Genomic DNA, 26,571 nt, shown 5'->3' with positions numbered 1-26,571 from the left:
TGGAAACCAGTTGGTGTCCTGCTGCTCTTGGTTCTGTTTTCAGTGCAGAGTGTTCAACCACAGGACAATCCAGCTGTGACTCATAGCCACGACCAGAAAACACACTGTTTGGGCCTGGTAAAACCATGATTTCTTCTGCTTTCAGAGAGCCCGAACCACTCCACAGAACCACCGAGAAGTTCTAAGTGAGCTCTCTAGAAGTGAACTAAAACTACAGGTGAGATTCTCTTACTTTGAAGGTGGACTCTAATTTGTGTCTCTGAAAGTCTTTTTTTTTATTACTTGAAATGGTTCTCGCTTTGTCACACTGGCTATCAAACACGTTTCAAATGTGAGATTGGGTCTCAAAAGGCCGTCTGTGTTCAGTCTTGTCAGTTTTTCTCTTAGAAACACAATTTAAGTATAATGTGTTTTGCTCAAGTCTCCCTCACCTCCTCTCCAATAACAACAACAACAGCTAAACCTCAGCCCTTCTCAGGGCACATAGAGAGGAGGAAATCCCTTGGCCAGGCCACACTTCTCAGCATGCTGGGCTATTGGGTTACTTCTTCTGTATGGATGAAAATCTGGTGCAAACATGGAGACCATTAGTGAGTTCAGATTCCAGTTACTATATGGGCCCCTCTCAATGTTAAAGACCCCCAAAGCAAATGATATAGAATTGAAGACATATTAAAGACAAAGGCATTGCAACATCTGAGATAGTCCAATTATTGTGATAGCAATGCTTCTTAATTTTTATTTATTATTACTGTGTGTTTGTGTATGATATATGTGCATGTGGAGGTTAGAGATAAACTTTTGGAAATTTATTCTCTCTTTCCATCATGTGGATTCTGGGAATTGAACTTAGCTCATCAGGTATTCACAGCAAATGCTTTTACCTGTTGAGCCATCCCGCTGGCCCACTAAGATAGGTTTCTTTTTAAAAAAAATTATGTTATTGAATGTGTATATGTGTGAATGGTGTTTTCTGGGGTCATGTGTGGGCTGATGCATGTCTGGAGGCCAGAGGACGTTGCTGTGGAATTAATCCTCCCCTTCCACCATGGTATCTAGGGATAAACTAAAGTTGCTGTCCTTGTAGATGCTAGTGCCTTCACTTGATGGATCATTTCACTGGCCCTGGAGATTAAAGTACCCTGGCTTTCAGGCATGGTGGCACATGCCTTTAATCCCAGTACTTAGAAAACAGAGATAGGTAGATCTCTTTGAGTTTGGGTCAGCCTTATCTACAAAGTGAGTTCCAGGACAGCAGACAGATCTTTTCTTAAAAAAAAAAAAAACCAACCAACCAACCAACCAACCAACCAACAAATGAAAAAGTCCCCTGGCTTTGTGGGCACTTTCAGAATCACTGGACGTCAGAATCTAAATGAGCAGCACCCAGTGCAACATGCTCTGCCCACAGCGGGCCCTCCCTTCACCAACACTCAAGAACATGTTCTTCAAGACCCTTGCTTTGCAGGAGTCTCTCATTTGAGCTCTTGTATGATGCTGTTTGGTGACTTTGAAAATTTGTGACTATAATGAATAACGGTAACAGTGTCTACCACACGAGGAGACGAACAGACTGACATTTTCCTAACTCTCTAGCACGGGGGCTTGGCAGCTGAGGCATTCCTCTTTACTTCAGATTAACACAAAAGTCATTCTTTATGTACAATTTTTCCTTTCCTTTGTACTTTTTCTTTCCTGTTCCTGGAGCTCAAACCCAGCATCTTGCCAATGCTAGGCACGCACTGCACCACTGAGCAACCACAGCAATCTTTTTTTAAAAAAATATTTATTATGTATACAATATTCTGTCTGTGTGTATGTCTGCAGGCCAGAAGAGGGCACCAGACCTCAATCCAGATGGTTGTGAGCCACCATGTGGTTGCCGGGAATTGAACTCAGGACCTTTGGAAGAGCAGGCAATGCTCTTAACCACTGAGCCATCTCTCCAGCCCCAGCCACAGCAATCTTAAGTATTGTTTTCTTATTTTCTTGAAGTGTGTCTAGAGGTAAATCTCACTTTTCTCTATTGCAGAAGATTAATTTTAAGACAGAGAAAGCGAAGGAAGCCTTTCTTGTATGATATCATTAAAATTGGAGTAAACTTTGGAGAATTTAGTCACATCCTATTATATGTAAATATCGAAACTTGCAAGGAAAATTGCTTCATATCTGAACATGTAACTGAAATAATTCATCATCTGCTGTGAAGAGGAATGTTCAGATGCAGCACTGACTCCTCTTTCTCTAGATAAAGGGAGACTCTGGTCAGTGCAAGGAGGCTGACTCAAGTCCTGAGCAGTTCTTATGTGGGCTTTTGAAGTCAAGTGTAATGATGGAAGCAGTAATTTCCTCGCCAGGACATCCACAGTCTAGGAGGTTGTAGCCAGACACAGTCTAGCTATAGGTGCTTTGCTTATTGCACAGCCTTGAGGAAATTAGTTAACTTCTTGAATCTAAACTTTCTGTATGAATGTGAAAGTTTGGTGTCACATGGTTCATACAGGTTTGTGACAATGAGAAAACTACATGGCAACAAGGCCTGGCATGTAGAATATGCTTGAAATGTTTTCCGATTTTTGGTCATACACAAAGGGAACAAAATTAGTTTTTTTTTCTAAAGAAACTGCCCAAAAGTAGCTTTGTGAAATGAACTATGAGTCTAGACAGCAAAGGCTGACTCATGGTTAGCACTTAGAATGGTCACTGGCTGAGAAGACAGGGAAGAAATGAATCAAGCCTGGAAATGGAGAGCCCCTCCTTGCATCGTGTTACTGTGGCTACCTCGGTTTGAGTGACCACTGTAGCCATCCCTGACATTCTGGGTGCAAAGCCAGCTGCAAATCTTCCTGTGTGTGGTGAAGGAAGTGACGTGTGTTCAGGAGTGCAGGAAGTGTGATCCATCATAGCCAGGGATGGCCCAACAAGAAAGAGGACGTCAGAAGTTGTTGAGGCTAGCATGATGGGGTAAGAAGGGGCTGAGCACACTAAAGCAGAAAGGGCTTCTCCTTATTTTAGTGACCTTTCTCCTATCTACCCTGCAGCTCCTGCTGGCCCTGGAACACAAGTGGACCAGAGCTGCTGAATTCTTGAAACATCTGTTCAGTTCTTTGCCCCACTCCGCCCCCCCCCCCCCAACAAAAAACAACTGTAGAATGCCTATGGCATTGACTCATTATTTTTCCTGTGCTGACGATGAACCCAGGGTACTGTGCAGGCTGGGAAAGTATTCCATCTCTGAGCCACAGACTTAACAGCAACTTATGGATGCACATTATCTTAGTAAATATGGCACTTTTATAGGCTGCTGTAAATGTTAAGGGCTTTGGTATGTTTCTGTAATTTTGCCAAAGGAAAATCACATAGTCTGATACAAAGTTGTCATTATGAACAGGAAAAACCAAAGGTGTGTATGTGTTGGTGGGGGGTACAGACGGCTGAACTGCAGAAGGTCAATTAGGCAAATGTTGAGGAAGGCTGACAGCAGGACACACTCAGGATTGCTCCGCTGTGCCTCTCCTCACTCAGCTGCAGCTACTCCTTCGCAGGGCCCTGGCATCTGAGGCTCACACACATCTCCTCACTATGGGAAGAAGAGCCTTGCTGCCGTGCGCTGCCAGGGTGGGACAGGAAATGGGAAACGCCCATCTACAGTCACTGATTACTCATAATGCCAGGCTTTGCATGGGAGAGGCCAGCAGAGCACCACAGTCCGAGTTATTTTGTGTCACTTTGAATTAGAGGTTTATCTGAAATCCAGAGGGCTTAGTGCCTGTCCCTGGGCTTGCCGGTCTTGATCGTCTCTTACTGCTTTCTATGGGTCACTTACATCAGAAGTCACAAAGGTTGATTTCTGTTCTTTTGTTGTATTTTGTTGTTGTTGTTGTTTGCTTTGTTTTGTTTTTTTCAATCTGTGTGTAACCATGGATTTAAGATAACAATTTAACTACAAAGATCTTTACGTCAGAATTGTTTAGAAAAGTGGAAATGTGAAGGACACTGTCTCTCAGCAGGCAGCATTGTAGTAAGGAAATGAGAATGTGTCGTGGAAAATGACACGTGCAATAGATATGTCCCATAAAATATCATAATTAGCTAGAATGCATGAGATGACCTATGCATATTAAAATAAAATAAACATAAAAGAGAACAGTAAATAAATACTATTAAATATTATTAGCAATGGTGCAACTTGATTTCTTGTTTCTTCTAGACTTTTCTATGTTTTCGCAATCTCCTGCAATGACTATGTGTTCTTTTTTGATTAGATAAAATCTATTTTTAATGCATTATCTTGGGGAACTATTGACATCATAATATAAGTACGTTCCGGTAATGTTTCCCCTATGCTAGAATTCCACACTCCTCTCAGTTGTCAGACACCCAGCTGGCCCTCTAAAAATATTCTGCTATTTCCATATCTCTCTTCTGCACTCAGGATCAAACATCAACATTGCTGTCCTAAAATATTGTTATGGAAAGTAATCTGTTCCAGCAATATCTTCAAACCATGTTGATCCCGAGTATTTCTTTTTCTGCAGTAACTTTTTATTATTAATTATTGTAATTCTTCATTAAAAATCAGAAGCCCAAGGACTAAAGGCTTTCTATGAATATTGGTTTTATAGCAGCTGACGGAGCTGTGAGTGCCTAGTTCCCTCCCCAGGGGGAAGGGAAAGGTTTTGAACGCCAAGAATACTCTCTCGTGACTATATAAACGGTTAATTCCATAGCGGCAGCCTTCCTCCTGCCAATTGTTCTGCCATAGTGAAACACTAGACATTCTAAAAATAAATTATTGTGTCTTCCAAAATTGTATCTGCTGCAGATGGATTCTGGGATAGAGAAAAGTCGAGTTGATAGAAAAACATGAAATCTTAGAGCCTTGAGCCTCAGAGGCCTAAGGAGCTTGTATCTGCCTCTTCCCCCAAGCTGCCACAGCAGAAAGAGGAAGCCTGTTAAATAGGAACTGAAATTAAAATATCATTGCATATTTTAGCACGAGAAATGAAAGCAGAGGGGAGCAATGGAGAGGGTCCTGCAAGATAGGTTATAATGGATATGAAGATGCAGTGATTATTCTGCGTGCCAACTAAAAAAGCCAATGTGTGCATGTATGTCTATATTATGATACCTATAATGCTGTGATTGGAAATTTGCCTGATTTAAAAAACTAAACAAAAATCCACAACTGGGATTCACAATATTGAAACTCAGCCTGTGACCTGCACCTTCCTACTCTGCAGTAATGTGCCTGCAAACATGGCCCTCTCTGTGCAGTGTACCTGCAAACATGGTCCAATCTGTGCAGTGTGCCTGCAAACATGGTCCTCTCTGTGCAGTGTGCCTGCAAACATGGTCCTCTCTGTGCAGTGTGCCTGCAAACATGGTCCAATCTGTGTAGTGTGCCTGTAAACATGGTCCTACCCTTGCACTGTACCTGCAAACATGGTCCTCTCTGTGCAGTGTGCCTGCAAACATGGTCCTCTCTGGGCAGTGTGCATGCAAACACGGTCCTACCCATGCAGTGTGCCTGCAAACATGATCCTCTCTGTGCAGTGTGCCTGAAAACATGGTCCTCTCTTTGCAGTGTGCCTGAAAACATGGTTCTACCCATGCAGTGGGCCTGCAAGCCTGATAGCAGATGTCTCTGGGATGTAGCAAGAGGGAACTGTTGTGGGTAATAATTCCAAGCTGTGAGCACATGAAAAGATTTCTAAGTGGCTTAGAGGTAGCTGAGAAAATTAATGGGTTTGGTTCTTACTCATCTGTATCTCCTGCTCCTGCTTCAAATCTGAGAGGACATGGAGCACAAAAACCATAGCTCTTTTGAACTCAAGGGCTGGCTGTCTTTTGGGGACCAGTGACTCTGCATCAAGTATAGCAAATTAATCACTTGAAAATTATTAATCGTGGGGATGGTCAGAAAAGAGCAGAATTTCTCCCTTTCCCTAAAGACAGGTTTTATGTAGCAGTCTGTCCTTAATCTGATCCTCCTGTCTCAGTCTCTGAAGGGCTAGGATTATAGGTATATGCCACCTGACACCAATCCCTACCCCCAAAAGAATCTGGATCACATTAAAATAGAGATCTTTTAAATTTTTAAAATTAAAAAGCAAATCACATTTTACCCAGATTGATGGAGGTGGGTCTTGTATTAATCTGTTGCTTTCATTGGTTAATTAATAAAGAAACTACCTAGGCCCATTTGATAGGCCAACCCTTAGGTGGGTGGAGTAAACAGAACAGAATGCTGGGAGAAAGAAGCCGAGTCAGGGAGTCGCCATGATTCTCCCACTCCAGACAGATGCAGGTTAAGATCTTTCCTGGTAAGCCAGCTCGTGGTACTACACAGAATATTAGAAATGGGTTAGATCAATATGTAAGAGCTAGCCAATAAGAGGCTGGAACTAATGGGCCAGGCAGTGATTAAAAGAATACAGTTTCCGTGTAATTATTTCAGGTAAAGCCATGCAGGCGGCCGGGTGCAGGGGACGCAGCCCCGCCGCTCTTATTACTTCACCAGATAACTCGGGAGTCAGCATTTGTGTAAGATGCGTCTTGGACTGCTTTCTGACTTAAGAGAGTCCAACCTTGTTGAACTCACAGTTCTGAAGGCCGATTATCTTGGTGGATGCTAGAGTGTCACAGCTGGCTTCACGAAGAAAACGGTATGGCTGCATACAGCTTCTCCTTACACCCACAAGCAAGTGGCAGGTGGCCTAGAAGCTGCTCTGAACTATAAGCAGACTGCTAAGGTCCTAGAAGCGGACTTCCTCTAAGGGACAGTTCTAGGAAGTGTGACTCATCTGCTCAGGAAGTGTGCAAGGAGAAGCCTCCAGATCAAAAACATCTGCTCAGGAAGTGTGCAAGGAGAAGCCTCCAGATCAAAGACAGACCCGTTGTTGCACACACAGAAACCCCTTTGCTTCTCTGCTTTGCTCTAATCAGAAAGTGAGAGTTTTATTACCAGGCTGCTCAGATTTAGACAGAAGAGGCCTGGGGGCTTTGTTAAGAAGGCTGAGAGGCAGAGGGAGGGAGCCCTGGTCTCCACACATGGGGGCACTGTGTCCAACTCAGTGCTGGAGAGTTAGGAACACTCTCCTGAAGACTCTAGCCTGTGGAGTGGGTAGCAAGTATTTGTGTGTGGAGGGTGTTTCTGTGAGCTTGTGGGTCTCAGTCCATGTGTGTGCTGCTGGGTGGAGGCCAGATATCTAGTTTTTGAGACAAAGTTTCTCCCCAATTTAATGAGGCTGGCTGGCCAGATTCAGGGGCCCTCCTGTTTCCACACCCCTATTCCCTAGGACTGGGTTACAGAGATGTGAGGGGTGATGTCACACCCAGCTTTCTGTAGAAGACTCTGAACTCAGGTCCCCATGCTTGCATGACACACACTTTAGTAACTGAAACAAGCCCTCGGGTCTCAACTACAGTGTTTTACTTGGTGCAAAAGGCTCCCGAGGGCAAACAGCAGGCTGTGGGATTCTGTTCATGCTGGAATAACAATGCCCTGTTCATGGGCTTGTGGTCTCTACCATGCATTATTCTAAGTTAAAATGCCTAGCATCTCTGAAATGAAGACAGTATTGTCATCTCTACTGTAGAAATCTAAAAGTCGAGATGTGTGCAGGTTTAATAAGGCAGGAAGATGAATTTTATCAATTATTCAAGGAAAAATGTTGTTGCTTCCTTCACCATTTTTTTTTCTAAAAACAAGTGTTAAGATGTAGAAAAGTCCTCATTCTCTGTTAAAGAGTTATAGAGAACAACAGCACGGATTTTAAAGGAAAGGACTGAGCAGGACAGCGATGGGGCCCAAATCTGTGGGTCACCTCTGGCCAAGCAATATTTGAAGAGCGCTGTGCTTTATTCTTAACATGCCATAGCAATCAGCAGTTTAACCTAATTGGATTAAATGTGCTTAATCAGATTTGATTCTGATAATGGGCTCCTCAACAGCACAAGAAAGAACTCTTTCCAATTACATTTTTCGTGGAGAATTAAGGGAGACTATTATTTTCCTTGAAACCAGACTTTCTGAGTACTGAGCAATTGTTCTGGAGTCCTGCGTGGAAGCAGTTATGTAGTCATGTGACCCGCAGTGATGGGCAAATACAAACATCTTTTTCTACTTCCCTTGTTGGAGAAGTTACGAAAAAAAATTGAACTGGATAAATAATTTTGCCTTTAAATAGATTCCAGGAAAGAAAGAGAAGCCAAAGTCCTAACCAGAACCGAGTATATGAAGTACGAGGACATGGACGTTGAAAGCGGCTCACGTGAACTGTGGGAGTTGTCCAACAGCTCAACCCTGGGTTTGGAGGAGGGAGACCTCACTAGGCTGAGCTGCCAGTCGGCTGGAGAAACACAGGTGGCATTTTCAAGAAAATATTTTGTAAGAAGGGTGGAAAGCATGGTTCTCAAATGTTCTGAGAAGACTTGGAATGGCCAAGAATGACTGTTTAGCTCTCCAGCAGTAGGGGGGAAGGAGTCAAGAAAGTATTTCCAGAGTGTTCTTAAAATTCCTCAATTTGAACATTCTTCCTCCACAGCAGTACAAGAGTTGATCCCCTTGCTCTCACTTTCCACATCAAGCCCCTTAAAGAATTTCCATGGTATTCAGTTAACCAGACTCTCCATGGTATTCAGTTAACCAGACTCTCCATGGTATTCAGTTAACCAGACTCTCCATGGTATTCAGTTAACCAGACCCTCTGTGTTATTCAGTTAACGAGACTCTCCGTGTTATTCAGTTAACCAGACTCTCCATGGTATTCAGTTAACCAGACTCTCCATGGTATTCAGTTAACCAGACTCTCTATGTTATTCAGTTAACCAGACTCTCCCGTGTTATTCAGTTAACCAGACTCTCTATGGTATTCAGTTAACCAGACTCTCCGTGTTTGTTAACCAGACTCTCCATGGTATTCAGTTAACCAAACTCTCTGTTATTCAATTAACCAGATTCTCCGTGTTATTCAGTTAACCAGACTCTCCATGGTATTCAGTTAACCAGAATCATCTTTTTAAAAACGATCTCAAACTAGCATGGTGTGGCTTGCCTGTAATCTCAACACTCCGGAGGCTGAGACAAGAGAATTAGGAGTTCAAGGCCAACTCTGGCTCAGAAAAACCCCACACATATTCAGATAGCTTGAAGAAGTAACACAGCCAGCAAAAAGCAAAATAACCAACCCACCAAATTGTATCTAACTCAGCATTTCCCTAATTCACTACAACACAAAGCTCCTATTTGTGAATCATCTACCAGCTTCTGTGGTATATAACTACGTGGTGACCGTGAACCGTCTTCCCTGCTAGCTGGGCTCATGAATCACTATATGGAAAACTAAGAATACCGGCAATGACTCTGATGTGATTGAGAAATAAACTATTGTTGCATGAAGTACCAGCAAGTCAATGTAAGTCCTCTACAGATACAGTAACACTGCATTGGGTAATTACAAAATCATGGGATTCACAGTTGTGGGATGGGAACTTTTGCTCAGAACAGAGATACAGGGAATATGTTGTCAAACTGGAGGATTCGGGACATTGATGATGAGTTCTTTAATCCATAACTAAAGGCATTATTTTGCAATTGAAAGTTTCCAGGGTATAGTGGTTATTTTGCAGTTGAAAGAGGACAGGAGAGTGAAGAATAAGATATGAACATCTGGTGAGCAGGATGACATCAGCGAAGGTTTGGCAGGAGATGAAAGAGATTTTACACACTGGAGGGAAATGCGTTTGACAGATGGCACTGGCATCGGCAGGAAGAATCTGAAACTTTCTTCCACTGAAAAGGTACAGAAAGGGAGGAGAGAACGGGATGGAAGATTGTGCTGGCCAGTTGTGTGTCAGCTTGACACAAGCTACGGCTATCTGAAAGGAAGAAACCTTGACTGAGAAAATGTCTCCCTCACATCTGACCATAACGCGTTTTCTTAATTAGTGATTGATGGGGAAAGGCCCAGCACACTGTGAGTGGTGTCATCCTTGGGCTGGTAGTCATGGGTTCTATAAGGAAGCAGGCTGAGCAAGCCAGTAAGCAGTACCCTTCTTGGCCTCTACAACCAGATCCTGCCTCCGGGATCTTGCCCTGTCCTGACTTCCTTAGTGACAAACAGGGCTATGAAAGTGTAACTCATAAACCCTCTTTCCTTCCAAGTTGTTTTGGTCAGTCTTTAATTACAGCAATAGAAACCCCAAGACAAAGACTAGAGTGGCAAAGATGCCTATACGAAAAGTATAGGCAGCAAAATTTAGAGTTCAAATACAAGCATTGTACCATCAAGCTGACGTTGTTTATGTGATGTGGTCGCTGTAATAATATCATCCCATGGCCCTCTGAAAATACAAGTGCCTCTGTCACTATGGGAAAGCAAACACTCACTTTAAAGAGAAATATTTATTTGTAACAAAGTTAAATACTAAGTTGCCTATCAGGACACTTGTAACTTCCCAATAGAGCTTTGGAATGAAGATATCACCATCAGTCATGACAGAGTGGGCTACAGAAAGTTATCTTCAGTGCTGGTCAAAACCTTGTGGGGCCTTGTTTGCTGGAATACTCCTGGGTTCTGGTGAAATCTGTGGTGGGATCTTAGGAAATGCTTCTCTATTGAATAAGATCTATAGTTGATTTTGGAATGCAGCTAGATTTAACAGCCAGTTTAAAATGTAATTTTTAAATCAATAGGGACAGCAATGTCCTTAAAAGTTCTATCTAGGCTGTTTGGATGTTCACCTTACTAGACCTGGAAGGAAGTGGGAGGTCCTTGGACTTCCCACAGGGCAGAGAACCCTGACTGTTCTTTGGGCTGATGAGAGAGGGGGAGTTGATTGGGGGAGGGGGAGGGAAATGGGAGGCGGTGGCGGGGAGGAGACAGAAATCTTTAATAAATAAATAAATTAATAATAATAAAAAGTATTTTTAAAAAGTTCTATCTATCATCTATCTATCTATCTATCATCTATCTATCTATCTATCTATCATCTATCTATCTATCTATCTATCTATCATCTATCTATGTGTGTATGTGCACATGTTGGGCTACTCTGTGCACACATGATGTGACCATAGGAATAAGAGAGTATCAGGTGGTTTTTTTTTTGTTTTGTTTCTTTTTTTTTTTTTTTTTTTTTTGAGGTTCATATTGTTCTCAGTGAGGCTGGGAGTCAGTCAGCCCTGAGGATCTGCCTCAGCAGTCTTCCACCTCTTCTTCCCATGGTGTTACAGGTGAGGTATGGGATCTGAACCCTGGCCCTCATGTATGTGCAGCCAGAGCTCTTAATCACCACGCCACCCCTCCACTTCCTCGACTGCAGCCTCTACAAAAGAAACCTGTCAACACACTGCTGCACCCAAAGGATCCACAGAAACGGCGACTGGAAGCCCAATCAGCCATGTGGGCACTTGTTTTGACATGTGGGATATCTTGTTTTGACAAAACCAGAGAATTTGCTGAATTATTTGCATGCTTGTTTCTCAGGAAGTGAAGACAAGTGCTCTTCTGGATGTACTGTTACTGGGAAGGAGTGTTATTGTTATGGAAGTGACAAACTGTTTGTGAGGACTGAGAATAGCTGAATACATCAATTGTAAACCTAAGGTTTGAGTGATGCTTATTCCACAGTAAGACAGAATGCTATGTATCTCAAGCTAGGCCAAGAAAGAAAGAATAAATTTTTAAAGGGAAGGAACAGAAAGGGAAAAGAAAATTCAAAGTAAGTGACAGATTATTAAAAATTAAATTATTCCTGTGAGTCAGAAATGACATGAGAGCAGAGGGTTAGCAAAAGGAAAAATCTCGGAAGAAAGTGACCAACCTATGAAGCTCTCTGACTCTCCTTATGAGCATGCATACAAATCAGCCAAATGTTGGAGTCTCTAGGAAAAGGGTCCCAGTGTTCAAAGCTATGATCAGGGTAAGAAGAGGATGACTGACTTGGCTAGGCAATGTCTTCAGATAAGGACACAGGAGAGACAGATAAGACTTTGATTCCGAAACTGGAGGAAGAGACATTGAATTTCAGTTCAGGGGACAGGTCAGCTTCTTAATGAATCTTTCCGGGAGTAAGCGAACCCTAGTCTGCAGTACCTACTCATTACAGAAATAATTTGTCATTTTGGTGGATTCTTGGTTTTCATAAAATATTTTGGGATGACAGCAAAATCATGACCCTACCTGCTCAGAGTATTTGCCTTGCTTACAGATGTCACATGTGAAAAATGCTGCTCATACCACCTCGAGAGCTGCCCATGCATGTGGAAGCTGAACCCACACCTTGGCTGCTACAGTATAAATGTGAGCCACTGATTTAGGTTAGTACCCTCTGCACAGTCCTGGCTTCAGCGTGCGTGCCGAAGCTGCAAGGACAAGGATGTGGAAACTCTGTGAAGCTTTTGGAGATAAGTGGGGCTAGATAGGACCCATCATGGAGAAGCAACAGAGCTTCCCAGAGGAGTGATGGTGGAGAGTTCACTCTTGGGCATTTCCTGGATTCTCGGGTTCTTCTCTGTGGCCTATGACACTCAAAGCTGCAATCCCACAACAAACATTACTAATCCTTTCTCTTGTCTTACTGTACGTGAGATGCACCTGTGGTGACTATAACACAGAGAAATGAATGCTAGAAGAACCGTCCAAGTTATATGGGAAATGTCTTTCAGTTTGCAAAATATAAAAACGTTTGTTTGGAAATTTCTTAGATAAGAATGACAAGAATTTCAGCTAATATCCTAAATCAGAAACTGAAAATAATTTTTAGCATATACAAATAAATTATGGTTATTTTAGTAAAAGGCAATTTCTGTGAAGAGGACATGGTGGAACAGTATCCTTTTGAAAAACAGTGTTAGAACCGTGAGGGACCCATGGACACTCCCTCGTGATTTCTGTGAAGGTAACAGGAAGCTATGAAAGAGAATTTATGATGTATGAAGAAGTGTTGCAGCCAATGGCACCGGCCCAAGGCACAGCACCTGGGGTTCAGCATCCTTGCCTCTTGTTACTGTTATTTTTAGCTATGGGAAACTCACATCTATATAACTTTTCCTACCTGTAAAATGAGAACAATGTTTCCTGTGTTACCCAGCTATAATATATGCTTAGCAAATAGTAGCTATTATTATAACCTGGCTGTTTAAATAGTGATAGCCCCCAAATATTCAACAAATAGATCCGTTTATACTAAAACCACTGTATGAGAGAACTTGAAATAGGTGTCATCCTGTGTGACATTTTTATCGACTATTTTTTTATTGAAAATAAACTTTTTTCATATTCTGATCATTTTCCCTTCCCTCATTTCCTCCTAGATCCTTCCCACTTCCTCACTCTTCCAACTCTTTGTCAATTATTTTTGAAGAAGTTGTATGCCCATAAGTAATGGATAATGAAAAATGTTCTAAAGAGTACTGAATGTGGATTTAGGGGGATCATGAGGTGAAGAAATTCCCAGATAAATTTAAACATAACTTGCTAGGAGAAATGACCTCCGGGACCTTTTTAAACTGTATGAGCTAAGGTAAGTAAGATGTACATGCTACAAAGCTTATCAGCTATAGCAGTTCACCTAAAAAGCAGCTGGGAGATAACTGGTCTATATATATATATATATATATATACATATATATATATATATATAAATATAACCTGGGTGCTAATAAACTTCATGTTCCTTTTACCTATAATACAAGAAACATTAAACAAATAGCATGCTCTCAGGAAAGGCATCTCTGCCCAGGTTAATGGGAGGTTCTGTCCAGTTATGGGGCCACATTTAGGACACTCTGGCATGCAGATAAAGAACATGCAGAGGGGAACTCCCATGAAAGCCACATGAGGACCAGTTAAGGAAATGTCGGCGAGGACTAGGGAAGAGAGGCCACAGCATCCTGTACTGGTTTGAGGCAAAGCAGCCAGTCAAACCTCTACGTCTCCTCACGGCCTTCTGCTATGTCCTGCTAATCCCCAACATGGGCTTCTCAATCCCGCTGATGTTCTAGCGAACCGTCTCAGCCCTCACCTGCTCTACCACTGCCTGCAGTCTCTCACACCTTTGGTAACCAGCTCTTAGGTCCACTGAGCCAACCTCCTTTCTCTGTTCTCTTCTCAACATTAAGGACACCCACCTCCATTGACTTAACACCTCTAACACCTGCCAGGGGTGTTTACACACCAGTGAGCTGATTTCTCCCAAATCTACCTACTGCTTCTCCCTGTATCCCCAGTCACCTGTTAGTAATGTCTTCTAAATGAACACCCAGAACAAAATGAAACCACGTTACAAAACATGGACTGAATCCTTGAGACTGACCTCACAGAGCTGCATGGGCAATGGCGAGCTTCCCTAAACAGATGCCCTGTGCTCACACTGATCCTATTTCTAAATCTAATGTGCCTTGTTTGGGGTAGATTCATTTCCCAGTGAGGTCTGGGCTGGACCTAACCCAGTCTTTTTATAGTTTCTGTTTTATTACTTCAAAATAACTAATTTCTGGGCCCAATAAGTATCACTCATTGGGGAATTGGCTAAATCACTTGAAGGGGGAAAAAAAAAAGCAAACCTTTAACTAGAAGTTATTAAAATAATGGAAGCTAGAGATTTTGTGCTTGTGGCTTTTTCTCCTTAAATGGTTGGGATTTTTAATTTTCCATCTTAGAGCAGCCTCTGCAGCCATGGCTCTGGTCCTGCCCCATTGGCTTATAGCAATGGAAAAAGATCTCTTCCCTCTGGCAATACTGTCATTCTTTGGAAGGCTTTTCTGAACTTCTGTTTCTCATTCTGTGTTTCTGCACTTCCACCATCAGTGTTGCACAAGAGAAAAGACACGCCTGGGACACGACAAGCTCACCATCACAAGGTGCCTCTCATGAGCTGTTCTGTAGCTGTTGGAACAAGTACTCCTATTTGAGTTTTCAAACGCATCTAAAAACCACCCGAGGAGATGCTGCACCCACAGGCAAGTCTTTGGGTATAGTTCCCGGAAATGCTCATTTTGTTTCCTTTCCACTCTGTCCCACAACTAGAGACCAGTGTATTCACTTCCTCTTCTCTTTAGTGCTTGGCACTGTACCGTCGCAGATTACAGCCATGGTGCCCACTTAGCATGGGGTGTGTTGCACACCCAACAGTTGGCATTTGTTGCATGTTCTGATTTGTGCTCAGAGCTGACGGGCTGTACTGAATGTGTAGGAATTTACAAAATGATTACCGAGGAATTCACTTCTCTCTTATTAGTTAATAGCTACCATCAGATTACAGATGAAATATGGCTGTGATAACTTAATCTCAGTTCCTCAAATTTGTGCAAAGTAAGGACTTGGTCAAAGTTCATATCAGACAGCTGGTAGTTCAAGAAGACACGAGTTCAGAATGAGAGTCTTAACTAATAAAACTTGCTATCTAAACCATAAGTCTCATATGTGGAGAAAAGTATAATTAAGTTATGCAAATGAAGCAGGGTAGTTCCTGAGCTCCTGGAGGCGCCTGACTTGAGGGGAAGTTAAGTGGACTTCAAACTATTGACAAGCCAGCCATGATACACACCTACAATCCCAACATTTCGGTGGTGGAGGCAGCTGAAACAGACTCTCAAGGCCAACCTTGGCTACCCAGCAAGTTTGAAGCTAACCTGACCTACAACAGAAGACCCTGTTTCTAAAGCCTGAAAGCCAAACAACCGAAAATGCCATTCCATCTTCATGCCTTAAATTGGCTATGTAGTGCATCATATTTTCTTAGGGCAGCTAGCATATATGGCTTTCTAGTGTGAGAATACTGTTTCTACATATTTTTTTTCTACATATAAAATGAGGAGTGTTTTGTGTTTGCTTGACTGGTCTGCTTTTCTGTGACAGAATTTTGTTATTATTTCTCAGTTGACCTCAGGCTGATAATCCTCCTGCCCCAGGCTCCGACATGCTAAGATTACAGGTATGCATCACAACTTGAATAAAATTTTCATTTGATGTTGTTGTTGTTGTTGTTGTTAATCCAATAGAATTTTCCCCCAAACAAAAGACTCTCCTTATATTCTTGACTTCAAGCAAAAGTCTCTCAAAGAAGAGATGTTCTCTGTTTCTAAAGCTAACGTAGTACTTGGCAAAGGCATGGTGATCTCAAACAACATATAATTACATTAGTCTTTTGGTAAGATTGGGGAAGGGGAGTTAGAGAAGTTTGCAAAGGTTCCTAGTCCTGGGAACATGGCCTAGGCTTACAAGTGCTGACTCTGTACGTCTTTGCAGGGAGATTGCTAAACACCACAAATCCCTTTGATTGCTATGGGTACTGAACCTAGGACTTGGCACATTCCAGGCAAGCACCCTGCCACTAGCTACGTCCTCACTAATAATCCTTTAAAAAGTACACTAAGTCATAGAGTTGTGGAAACCTTGGGAAAAAATGAACTGTATTGTCAGAGTGGGTCCCCTACACTTCGTGAAAGTTTGCCAGCGAAAGCATCAGATGTGGACATAGGGGAACAAAAGCAATATGTCAGTTGACCCAACAAGCGATGTTATTAACTATGGAAAATAGATGTCAAACATGTCAAACACATGCCAACTGTTTAAATGAAATTTTTGTTTAATCCATGAAAATATAAACTAAGATCTAAATTTATGTTTACCTGAGTGAGTATTAATATTAAAATAAGCAAAATAAGTGTCTTCCTAATTTTTAAAATGTATAATCCTAAAAGTTGCATATACAAGGGATCAGAACAACTTTCTTAAATGGAATTTCCCATAATAAAAATAGCAGGTTATTTTACAATGCCTCATCGTCTACATTTAATACTAAAGCAGCCCCTAGTGTATGATTGCATAAAGAAACTTGAATTAATATTATAAGTGTTCATTTTTGTGAGCCACCATGTGGTTGCTGGGAATTGAACTTAGAACCCCTGGAAGAGCAGTCAGTGCTCTTAACCACTGAGCCATCTCTCCAATCCAAGTGTTCATTTTTGTGACAAGTAAAATGTCTATTTTGAAAATGGAAAATAGACTTAAACAAACTTGAATTTTAAAATTAAAAATATGCTTAGTATCAGGAAAAGTAGATATTAAAATATTCAAACTTTTTCTCTTATGTATAGAGATCAAACATAAAAACAACAAGCAAGATAATAATTTTAAGCAAAAGTTAAAATGATGCAATAAAAGATATAAAACACACCCATCCATCAACACTGGTAGTTGATATATTACAGATACACATGGCATGATTAGTGATTTGATTCTGAAAAGTATGAACTTCTAGCATAAGCTATTTGTTTATTTGTTACTTGATATGAACATGGAATTATTTACTGATCTTCAGAACACTCACCTCTAAATAATCTTCGGAGCAGTTTCTATGAGAAGTAACACTTAAATCCAGAAATGTGTAGTTCACAGTGTTGCCTGTTGTTGCTTGGATGGTCCAGTTACAACGCAGATTCTTGTCATAGGGCTTTGGGTAGTTTATGCTCTCCAAGATGCCATAGGTTTTATTCACGATTACTACATTGTCACATGCTACAGAAAAAAAAAAAAAAAACAGCCATGAGTGTTAAAAAGAACTTGCACAAATGTCCTCATATCTTTGGGATGTGTATAAGATTCCTATTTAAGACGGTATCAAGGATTTCCCACTTTTCACTCTAGATTAATAAATGCATATGTATGCATGGGATGCCATTTTTATGCTGAAGGAGTCTCCATTTAGAATAATGTAAAATAATATTTAGGTTAATTGAAGCATCAAAATGTCATGGAAATGGAACAGTTATATTATAAAAGACACCCAGTTACTATACATTGTTGGACAAACAACATGGCTCTACTCTGATCTCTCTGCTGTACTTAGAAACATGTAGTGAGCAGTCTATGCTTCTGTTTTCTAGCTTGAACATTTGGAACAAATGAACAATCTGATCTTTGAACTCAACAGTTAGGAATACATGGCTTTTGTGGATGGTTCATGAGTAACAGCTAGAACACACAGCTGTCTGGCACGAGTCTCAACAATAGAACGTACAACTGTCTACACAAGTCTTAGCAAAGGCTTTGTTAAACTTCAGGTCACTCATCACGAAATTCTGAATGAGCAGAGGGAGCAAAAGGTAGGAAAGAATAAATAAAATTCCTTAATTATGAACAATTTTTGAACTATTGTGGGTAGCATTTTCTCAAGATGACTACTCATCAAGGCCACAGAAGTGACTGTAGCTATGGCTAATCCTGGGACAAGCACCAAATCCAACCAACCAAAATGACCAGAACAAAGTAAATGCATCACCTCCCCTCTCATTGTCTATACTTTAAAAACTATTTTCTATTTATTTATTTATGATGTGAAATAAAAGAAAATAAACATTGTTTGGAGAGACCTGCCTCTGCCCTGTGGTTCCTAGACCATTTTCTCCTAGCCATGAATGTAGTGGCACCACTCAGAGATTTGAAAAGGGAGCACTGGGCCTTTCACTTCTTCCTTTGCTGTAGCAGGCACAGGAACCAGCTGGATTCTCCTGAAAACCTTTAGACTACTTTTTTGTTAACAGAGGATTTCTCAATAATATTTTTGGCTTTGGGTATGTGTGGGAGAGTAAGCCCATAGGTAGCGGGAAATCACAACAGTCTGGATCCCAAACCCACACAGGTGGCTCTCATGTCTCACAACTCACTCTGCCTGCAAGCTCTCCAATTTCAAATGACAAGTGGTTTTATTTGGGGCGGGGGTGCAGGATCTCATATTGTATCGTGCAGGCTAGCACTGAACTAGCTACACAGCATGACTTTGAACTTCTGATTCTCCTGCTTCCACTTCTTAAATACTGGGATCCCACACACACGCCACCACACTTAGTTTTATGACGTGTTGGAGATGAATTTGGAACTTCATGCTAAGCAAGCACTTTGCCAACTGATCCACATCCCCAGCACCTGCTTCTATCTGTAAGGACTGATAGCCTGTGTATAGAAACTACTAGAAGGAGAAAAAGAGAAAGAGTGGTTTTAGTAGCCCAATAATAATCAAGAGAAACAGAGGCGAAGCAATAGCAAAATGAAAGGAATTGCTGCATGTTCAATCAAACAGATAGACACCTCACGGAGTATTGCTGCATGTTCAATCAAACAGATAGATACCTCGTGGAGTATTGCTGCATGTTCAAACAGATAGACAGCTCGTGGAGTATTAGGAAGCTGTTCGCATATAAAATGATGATTAATTTCAGAAGAACAAAGCCATACGTAGAAATCAGTTTGCCAGGGGAAGGAAGCAGGAAAGAAAGGGAATAGGACGATATGGACTACAATGAAGAACGCATCTTCCCCATACATGCTTCTCTATTTAACAGAACTAAGGCAGAGGACAGAACCTAGGCTGAGAGGCTGCTTTGGTCACCAGACCAATGTTTCATTAAAGGATGGTGACCCACAACATGAGTGAAAACTCGGAGGTCTTAGAGCATTATGTGACCTGCAACTGAATTACAGGCATCTCCGCATAGTAAAATCTATGCTGCGTTTCTTGGTTTACCAGATGCTTCAGTGATATGAGATTAGGTTTAATAAGTATGTAGTTTTTCCTTCCAATGGCACTGAAGATTTTACACACTAACTCAAGACTAATTTCCAAGGCTCAAGCCACTGGTAAATGTTATCTGGGTTGTTTTTCCGAGTCTGGGGTCTGCTGGAGGTTCTCTGCTGTTGGCATTTGTACTTACTCTGCCAGTATTTTACTTTAAAGCCACGTCCTTGCTGGCCATCGTCTGTCCTGAGTTTCACCAATATGCTGTCTCTACTGGAACGGATGGGAGCTGGTGTTGTGTCTCCGCAGAGTTTATTTATCAGATGGGAGCTGGTACTCGGGCCATCGTACACCTTTAGTAAGACATTGTGCACATCAGACAGTCAAGGCTCTGAACGTAAAGGACTTTGCAGGAAAGAAGTGAAGACAAAATACATGTATGTTTTAAGAAAAGAACAGTCCTAAATTTTATCAACGTGTCTCTAAACTTGTGCGATAAACGGCAATGTATGACAGTAAGGAAGTGAACTGCCACTGAAATCTGAACATGCAAAAGGAAAAATCAGTGCAAACCTTGAGACCATAACTGACATGCGTTGTTGGTTTTTGATTACAAAATGTGTAATTTGTGAGACTTCAGCCCATTTTCTTTACAGGATTCTAGAGGAGCACGGTGAAGAGCAGGAACTGGTAAAGACACAGCTACATGAGTTTACTCCTCTAATTCACCGCAGTGGTTCAGGGAATTGCAAGTTTTCAACACAGCCACAAAGTTGTGTAGGTTATGATTAGCACAAAGTCCATAACTACTCAGGATATTATTTTTTTCTACCAAATCTTTACAGCTTATAGTAAAATACCTCAAATGATTAATGTATCAAGTCATTCAGCATGCACTTCATGTAGAAGGTTGTCATTTTTACCACATTTCTTTCAGGGTTTACTTTGTTTGAATCTTTTACATGAACGCTCCTCTTACATCCTGCTGCTTTTGGAATCTTAAGAACATTTTTTAAGTTCTTTGCACTGAGTAAGAGATGCGCATCAAAGGGCCCAGAGACTCATTGTACATACAGCCAAGTAATCCAGAGAGCAGTTGGGGTGGGGCTCGACGTGAAAGTCTTGGAACTCCAGCTGGAAAGGGCTGCCGTGGCTGGCTTCCAGCTGCCAGTAGCACTCAGAGCTGTGGTAGTAGGGCATCGGGTAGTTGGGGGATGTGAACAAGCCCGTGGGGCTCGTGAGATTGCCTCCACAGCCTACAGAGGGGAAACAGTGAGTGAGACGTGGCCTTTTCTTCATGTGAGATTAACCTGGCCTACATCATCCTGCCGCTATTGTGGTCTTCTTTGTATTCTGACTTCTCCAGTACTGGGGATGGAGCTCACATACGCTAAGCAAGAGCTCTACCACCAAATCTCACATCTCAAGCTTTTGGGTTTTAGAGATAAGAACTCATTATGTAGACCAGGCCGGCCTCAAACTTGGGATCCTCCCGTCTCTGCCTCCCTGGGGCTGGATGATAAAAATTCACCATCACAGCCAACTGTGTGCCTCTTTAAAATGTCATAGGACAAGAGATCAGCTAAAGCTCAACTTCCCAAAATGGACTTTCATTTTTCTAGTCAAGATGAGCAACTTGGTGAAATTTCCTGGGAACTAGAACTTTCCTCTTCCTTCAAAATATATGCTGCTGTTATTCCAAAAACATTTGTGACATTAAATTTATTGTAAAGAATGATAAAAAGTTAAGTAGGAAAATTGGCAGGTGGTGTCAGCACGACAATGAAGAAACCAATCAACTTGGTTTCTCTAGTAAAAAGTCGGGGCTTTGCTATTTACCTGTTGATGCTGTGTCCCAGTGAGCTAAGAAACCCCTATATGTTTGCACTCTGTCAGTCTTAAACCTCAGCCACAGCCTGTTGCTCTGAGAGATGATTTTAGGGGGCAAAACTGAGCCACAGTAATGTCCAAGGAGTGGTGAAGTTTCGAAGCCTCCATCTCTGTGACAGAAACAGAAATAAAAATAGATTAAGTTACAGTTTGACTACAACATTCAATAAACACACAACAAATTCAAAGTTCAGATGAGTTGCTGATTTCCTCAGCTAGCATCTCCCAAACACTACTTTAAAAAACACAATTTCAAGTTCTAAGGCCTTAGTTCTTCACTGACTAGGAGCTGAATGAGTTAATAAAGCATATCTATTATTTATGGCTTTGATGGCATCTTTATACCAGCTGCAGAGAGGCTGTATTTGAGATTCACCTTCTCAAAGCTTCTGGCAAATAGATCAGAAAATACAGAATATGGAACCAGTTATCTACAGTATAAACCAATACATTTCATTTTTAGAAAGAAATATTACTTACATCTTACTGATTTTGAAATCTTCAAGATTTCAAATCTTCAAATCTTTCAAATCTTCAAGATGTAATATATTTATAATATTTGGGACAATTGTAGAAATAATTACTTTCCTAAGAAGTTTGGGGGATTTAAAATCTATAGGTATTTCTTAAAGGATGATTCATTGACTGTTAATGCCAAGTACTTAGTTCTTATAAATTTAAAAAAAAAAAAAACTAAGCTGAGCCTGAAAGTTCATAGCTATAAGCATAGCACTCAGTAGGCTGAGTCAGGAGGATTTCTGTGAGTTTGGGGGCAGCCTGGACTATCTAGTGAATTCTGAACCACCTCAGGCTACATACTGACACTCTTAAACCCCCTCCCCTCAAATGAAATTATGTTAATTTAGCATTATATGGTTCAGTTATAATTTATTAATTTATTATCTTACTTTATAGCAAAGAATAAAATTTATTATAAAGTGTTAAAAGATTCTAACACATTGGAAATGACAGGTAAATATTTTATATAGTTGCTTGCCAAAATAATCAGTCTAATATTACTTGATGTAATGATAGAAGAAATAGATAGATAGATAGATAGATAGATAGATAGATAGATAGATAGATGGATGATAGGTAGATACTAATATACAATTGCCAGTGATATATTTTTTTTAAATTATACTTGTTTAAAGTGCAAACAGTAAAAGAAATGTCAAGCACTGAAATCACCAATTCTAGACTTTTGTTATTTAAAAACAAGATAAAGTTGCTATTATACAAATGGTTTTAGTGATATAATAAGATTAAATGGACAGCAAAGACCCACAACCTTAGACTGATCTTACATAAAGAATGAAGGTACTTGATGAGGGACGTAGATGCTGATGATCAACTTGACACGACCTAGAATCAACTGGGATAGGAATCTCAACGAGGCTACTGGGTTGGCCTGTGGCCATGGCTGTGGGGGTGATGTCTTAATTAAATTAAAAATGTGGGAAGAATTAGCCCACTCTAGGCAACATCATTCCATCATTCCTGAACTATATGAGACAGAAAAACCGAGCTGAGCGCAAGAAATCAAGCAAGCTAGCAAGAAGCGTGCATGCACTTATTTCTTTTTGTTCCTGACTGTGGGTATGATGTGACTGAGTTCCTGGCACCTTGCTCATCTACTATGACAGACTGGACCCTGAAATCATGGGCTACAAGAAAACCTTCCTCACCTATGTCTCTTTGGGTCAAGACATTTCTTCTCAGCAATGGGAATGGAATTAGATGTCAGCAATAGGTGCATCACATTTGAGAGTAGTAGCTCATCGGTTTCCTTTGTCTAACAGCTGAAACTTACTGCAAAATCTTCCTAATATAAGAATTTGAAATAACTGTCAGGGGGCTGAGAAGACGGCTCAGCAGTGAAGAATACTTTACTACTCTCACAGAGGACCAGAGTCTAATTCCCAGTATTCTTAACATGTAGCTCACAACCACCTGCAACTCCAGAGGATCCAACATCCTTCACAGGCACTGCACTTACAAGCACATAACCATACTCACACGCATAAACATAATTTAAATCAAGAAAGTAAAATCTCGAATAATCACCAAATCTTATACAATTTCTCCTTTTCTTGAATATCATGTTTAAAAAGACAAATTTTATGTGTTATAATACAGGACTTGTAAAATAATTTTACAAAACTTTCCATGTTCCCTTTAATCTTTTCTGAGAAGATTGTTGAAAATAAAGGTTATAATGAAGGAAAAGCCCATACCTAATTTCCACAAAATCGAAACACTTTTGCCCCGACCTATCCTCCAAGCTAAAGTTAGTAAATTTCAGTTCAATCTGTTCATTGAATCCCACTGTGATCCTGTAGACGCAATCCAAGTTATTGGGGTACTTATTAGGGTAGTTCGGGGAGGTGAGGTCCCCAAAATTATCTGTATACTCTTCAAAGCACACTGTGAAAAGAAAGAGAGAGAAAAATGGGAAACAGTACACATCTACATACATCCTGTAATATGCAATGCGTTAATTTGTGCTCCTGCACTTGAGTTTCAACAGTATTTTGTAAAGATCAAAGATTGCTTTCATTTTGAAATAATGTTTTTTAAAATTTCAGATGCAGCCAAATCCTAAATCTTAACTGTGTGGCCGACATAGTTATATATTTTTTGACAGAGTAAAGTTTTGAGACTAGAAGTGTTACAATTTTTCTAATTTATGTAAATTACCATAAACATCTCCCTCATGCAAAGATAAACTGAGGTAGACTTGCTTTGTACTTTCTTGAAACAGCATAAAAATAAAATTCAATCATGCCTACAAGATTTTTAGACAGATTTCGTGAAGTGATGCCTAACTTTATATGGTAACTGATACTTTCCAATCTTTTGCTTTGTTTTTGTTCAGATCCACTTTTTTGTTTGTTTGTTTCAAGACAGTGTTTTTCTTGTAACAGCCCCAGCTGTCCTGTAGCCAGGCTTGTCTTGAACTCACAGAGATCCACCTGCCTCTGCCTCCCTGGTGCTGGGATTAAAGGCGTGTGCCCCCACTGCCTGGCTTCAACTCTCCATTTTTAATGAATGAGTCAGTAATTAATTTGAAAAATAATGAAATAATTGTTAGATACTATTTATTCTTAAAATTTAAGTTCATTTCTTATTTATGCTTACAAAGTTTTTTTTTATTAGTTCTGTATTTAATCAGTGGATAGGTAATACCTGTTAATAGGATATGATTATAACTTAAATGGTAAAGTATACCAACTCTATTATCTCAATATTCAGGTATTTTCTACTTCGTGTTAGTAAATCCTGGAAGTTAAATCTGTGGCAAGGGGTTCTTATGAGTTTCTACCCAACATTGTTATTTTTGTTATTTTTTTTTTTAATCTCCCCAGGCACATTTAAATGAGAGCTCCTGCGAATGCTTAGGGAGGGAGTCAGAGCATGAACAAGAAGTGGCTCTCCTTCCTCCCAAACACATATTTAAGGGCTGACATCATAGCCTTCTGGCAGGACCTACAGATGGAAGTCTAACTGAATTCAAACCAGGAAATTTTGACTCCACCACACGAAGGCAGGACAGATTTAGGGGAAATGTCCATGGGCTGTGCTAAGAAACTAGACATCAGTAGTGCAGAACATCATGATCACTCTAAAATAATGTCTGCCAGAAGAATAAAATAGGTTCCAGGCCAGTGATTGGGTGTCCTCTGGTTTTTTATCTGACATGATTTCAGGCTACAGAAAACACCCAGAAAAAGATGCTGTGAAATGAGAGTTCTCACCTCTGTTCTTCTAGCCAGTAGCTCATTTCATCCAGGCTCCTGAGAACATTAGCCAACTAACTGACCATCACCCACTTAACCTCCATTCCAGTCTCCTGCGTGAGCTGTGCCCTGAGACGTACCACAGGGCCAGCCTCAGCAACACATGCAATCCAGTCGCCCATATAACCTTCTGGGTCCCGTCACCTGACTGCTATTTCAAGTGATGTGACTGTGTTAACCAGTCCTATGAGTTCATCCAGCAAAAGGCAGACACGCAGTGAACAGCAAGAGGCAGAGAGGATGTACTACTCCCTCGTCTGGAGCTTCAGCTCTGTCTGGCCCGAGGGGGTTGGGGGCTGGAGTAACGACTAACACACAGGGAAGCAGGGCGGAGGGTCTTTGCGGTTCTCCTACAGTGTCTCCTTTCTCAGCACTTCGTTTTTCTCCTCTCTCATTTCTTCCTTTTCCTTTGTTCTTCCGTGTTAGAGGGTTTGGGAGGGATTGAACCCAGCCATGTAATCTGAACATATGGTGTAACTGAGCATACTCCAAACTCTGTCCTCTACATCAGTTATCCTTCCTGTCTAGCTTACCTGTCAGTTTGTCCAGTTCTACTTGCATCTTATCTTTCTAAACAATTTCATTAACTTTTAAATTATCATCCTCCTCCCCAGGTTATGATAACGGCTCTTGGCTGTCTCTTCCCTTCATATTGCCTTCCAAGCTCGTGTAGTGTTAACACGATCATTTCAGTCATCACAGAGCTGTGTTTCATTTTGTATACTATTACAAAGATCCCCACGATATTTTCAGGAGGCACTTCCTGAATTACATGTTATTTAAGATACAACTAGCTTATTCATGCAGCAAATTAAAATTATGTTCATAGAGGATTAGAACCAGAAAACATTTCAAAAAATCATCAGATATAATCTTTTAATTACACAGATGAGAAAATTGTACCCCACAAAGTTCAACTGACTTACTCCAAATCTAATATTCGGTGTGGTTTAGGGCTAAGCATATGAGAGAGACAAAACTACAGAAGTATGGAAAATTGTGCACACGCTGTAATTTCCTGAGAAATCCACTTTGGCCTTTGGCTGTTAACCATCTAAATAAGACCTAGTGAGAATGTCAGTTACACAAGATAACACACTATACTTTAAATCCTTGGGCTTTAGAGCCCTTGTGCTTGGGCTAGGTAATGCGCTCTCTGCTAGAGTGAGTTCTGCCAGCAATGAACATATACAAGTCTCTGGCACTCTGAATTTCTAAAGTCCTGCTTCCAGAACACAGAAGTTGAACTACTTATGCCTGAACCAAAGTACAGTGACCAAACTCCCTGGAGGAGAAGGAAGTGAAAAACTGGCCAGGGAGGACTTTTTCTTTGTCTTTATTTATTATAGGATTAAGG

The 26,571-nt window shown here is 40.9% G+C and overlaps 1 protein-coding gene across 2 annotated transcripts in view; it reads right to left on the bottom strand.

Moving 5' to 3' along the window:
* Cubn (cubilin) overlaps positions 1–26,571 on the bottom strand; it is a 206,569-nt gene that overhangs the window by 135,040 nt on the left and 44,958 nt on the right. For both annotated transcript variants that reach the window (XM_057787625.1, XM_057787624.1), the window contains exons 23-27: positions 23,652–23,841; positions 21,364–21,524; positions 20,599–20,780; positions 19,721–19,877; positions 17,341–17,528 (exon numbers count right to left, since the gene is read on the bottom strand). In XM_057787625.1, coding sequence (XP_057643608.1) covers positions 17,341–17,528; positions 19,721–19,877; positions 20,599–20,780; positions 21,364–21,524; positions 23,652–23,841 — 878 coding nt within the window. The remainder of the gene's footprint in view (positions 1–17,340; positions 17,529–19,720; positions 19,878–20,598; positions 20,781–21,363; positions 21,525–23,651; positions 23,842–26,571) is intronic.

The sequence above is a fragment of the Chionomys nivalis genome, chromosome 13 (genome assembly GCF_950005125.1).
Source record: "Chionomys nivalis chromosome 13, mChiNiv1.1, whole genome shotgun sequence".
Taxonomy (NCBI): domain Eukaryota; kingdom Metazoa; phylum Chordata; class Mammalia; order Rodentia; family Cricetidae; genus Chionomys; species Chionomys nivalis.
Note: the sequence above shows the minus strand (reverse complement) of the source record. Positions and strands in the feature narration are given on the sequence as shown.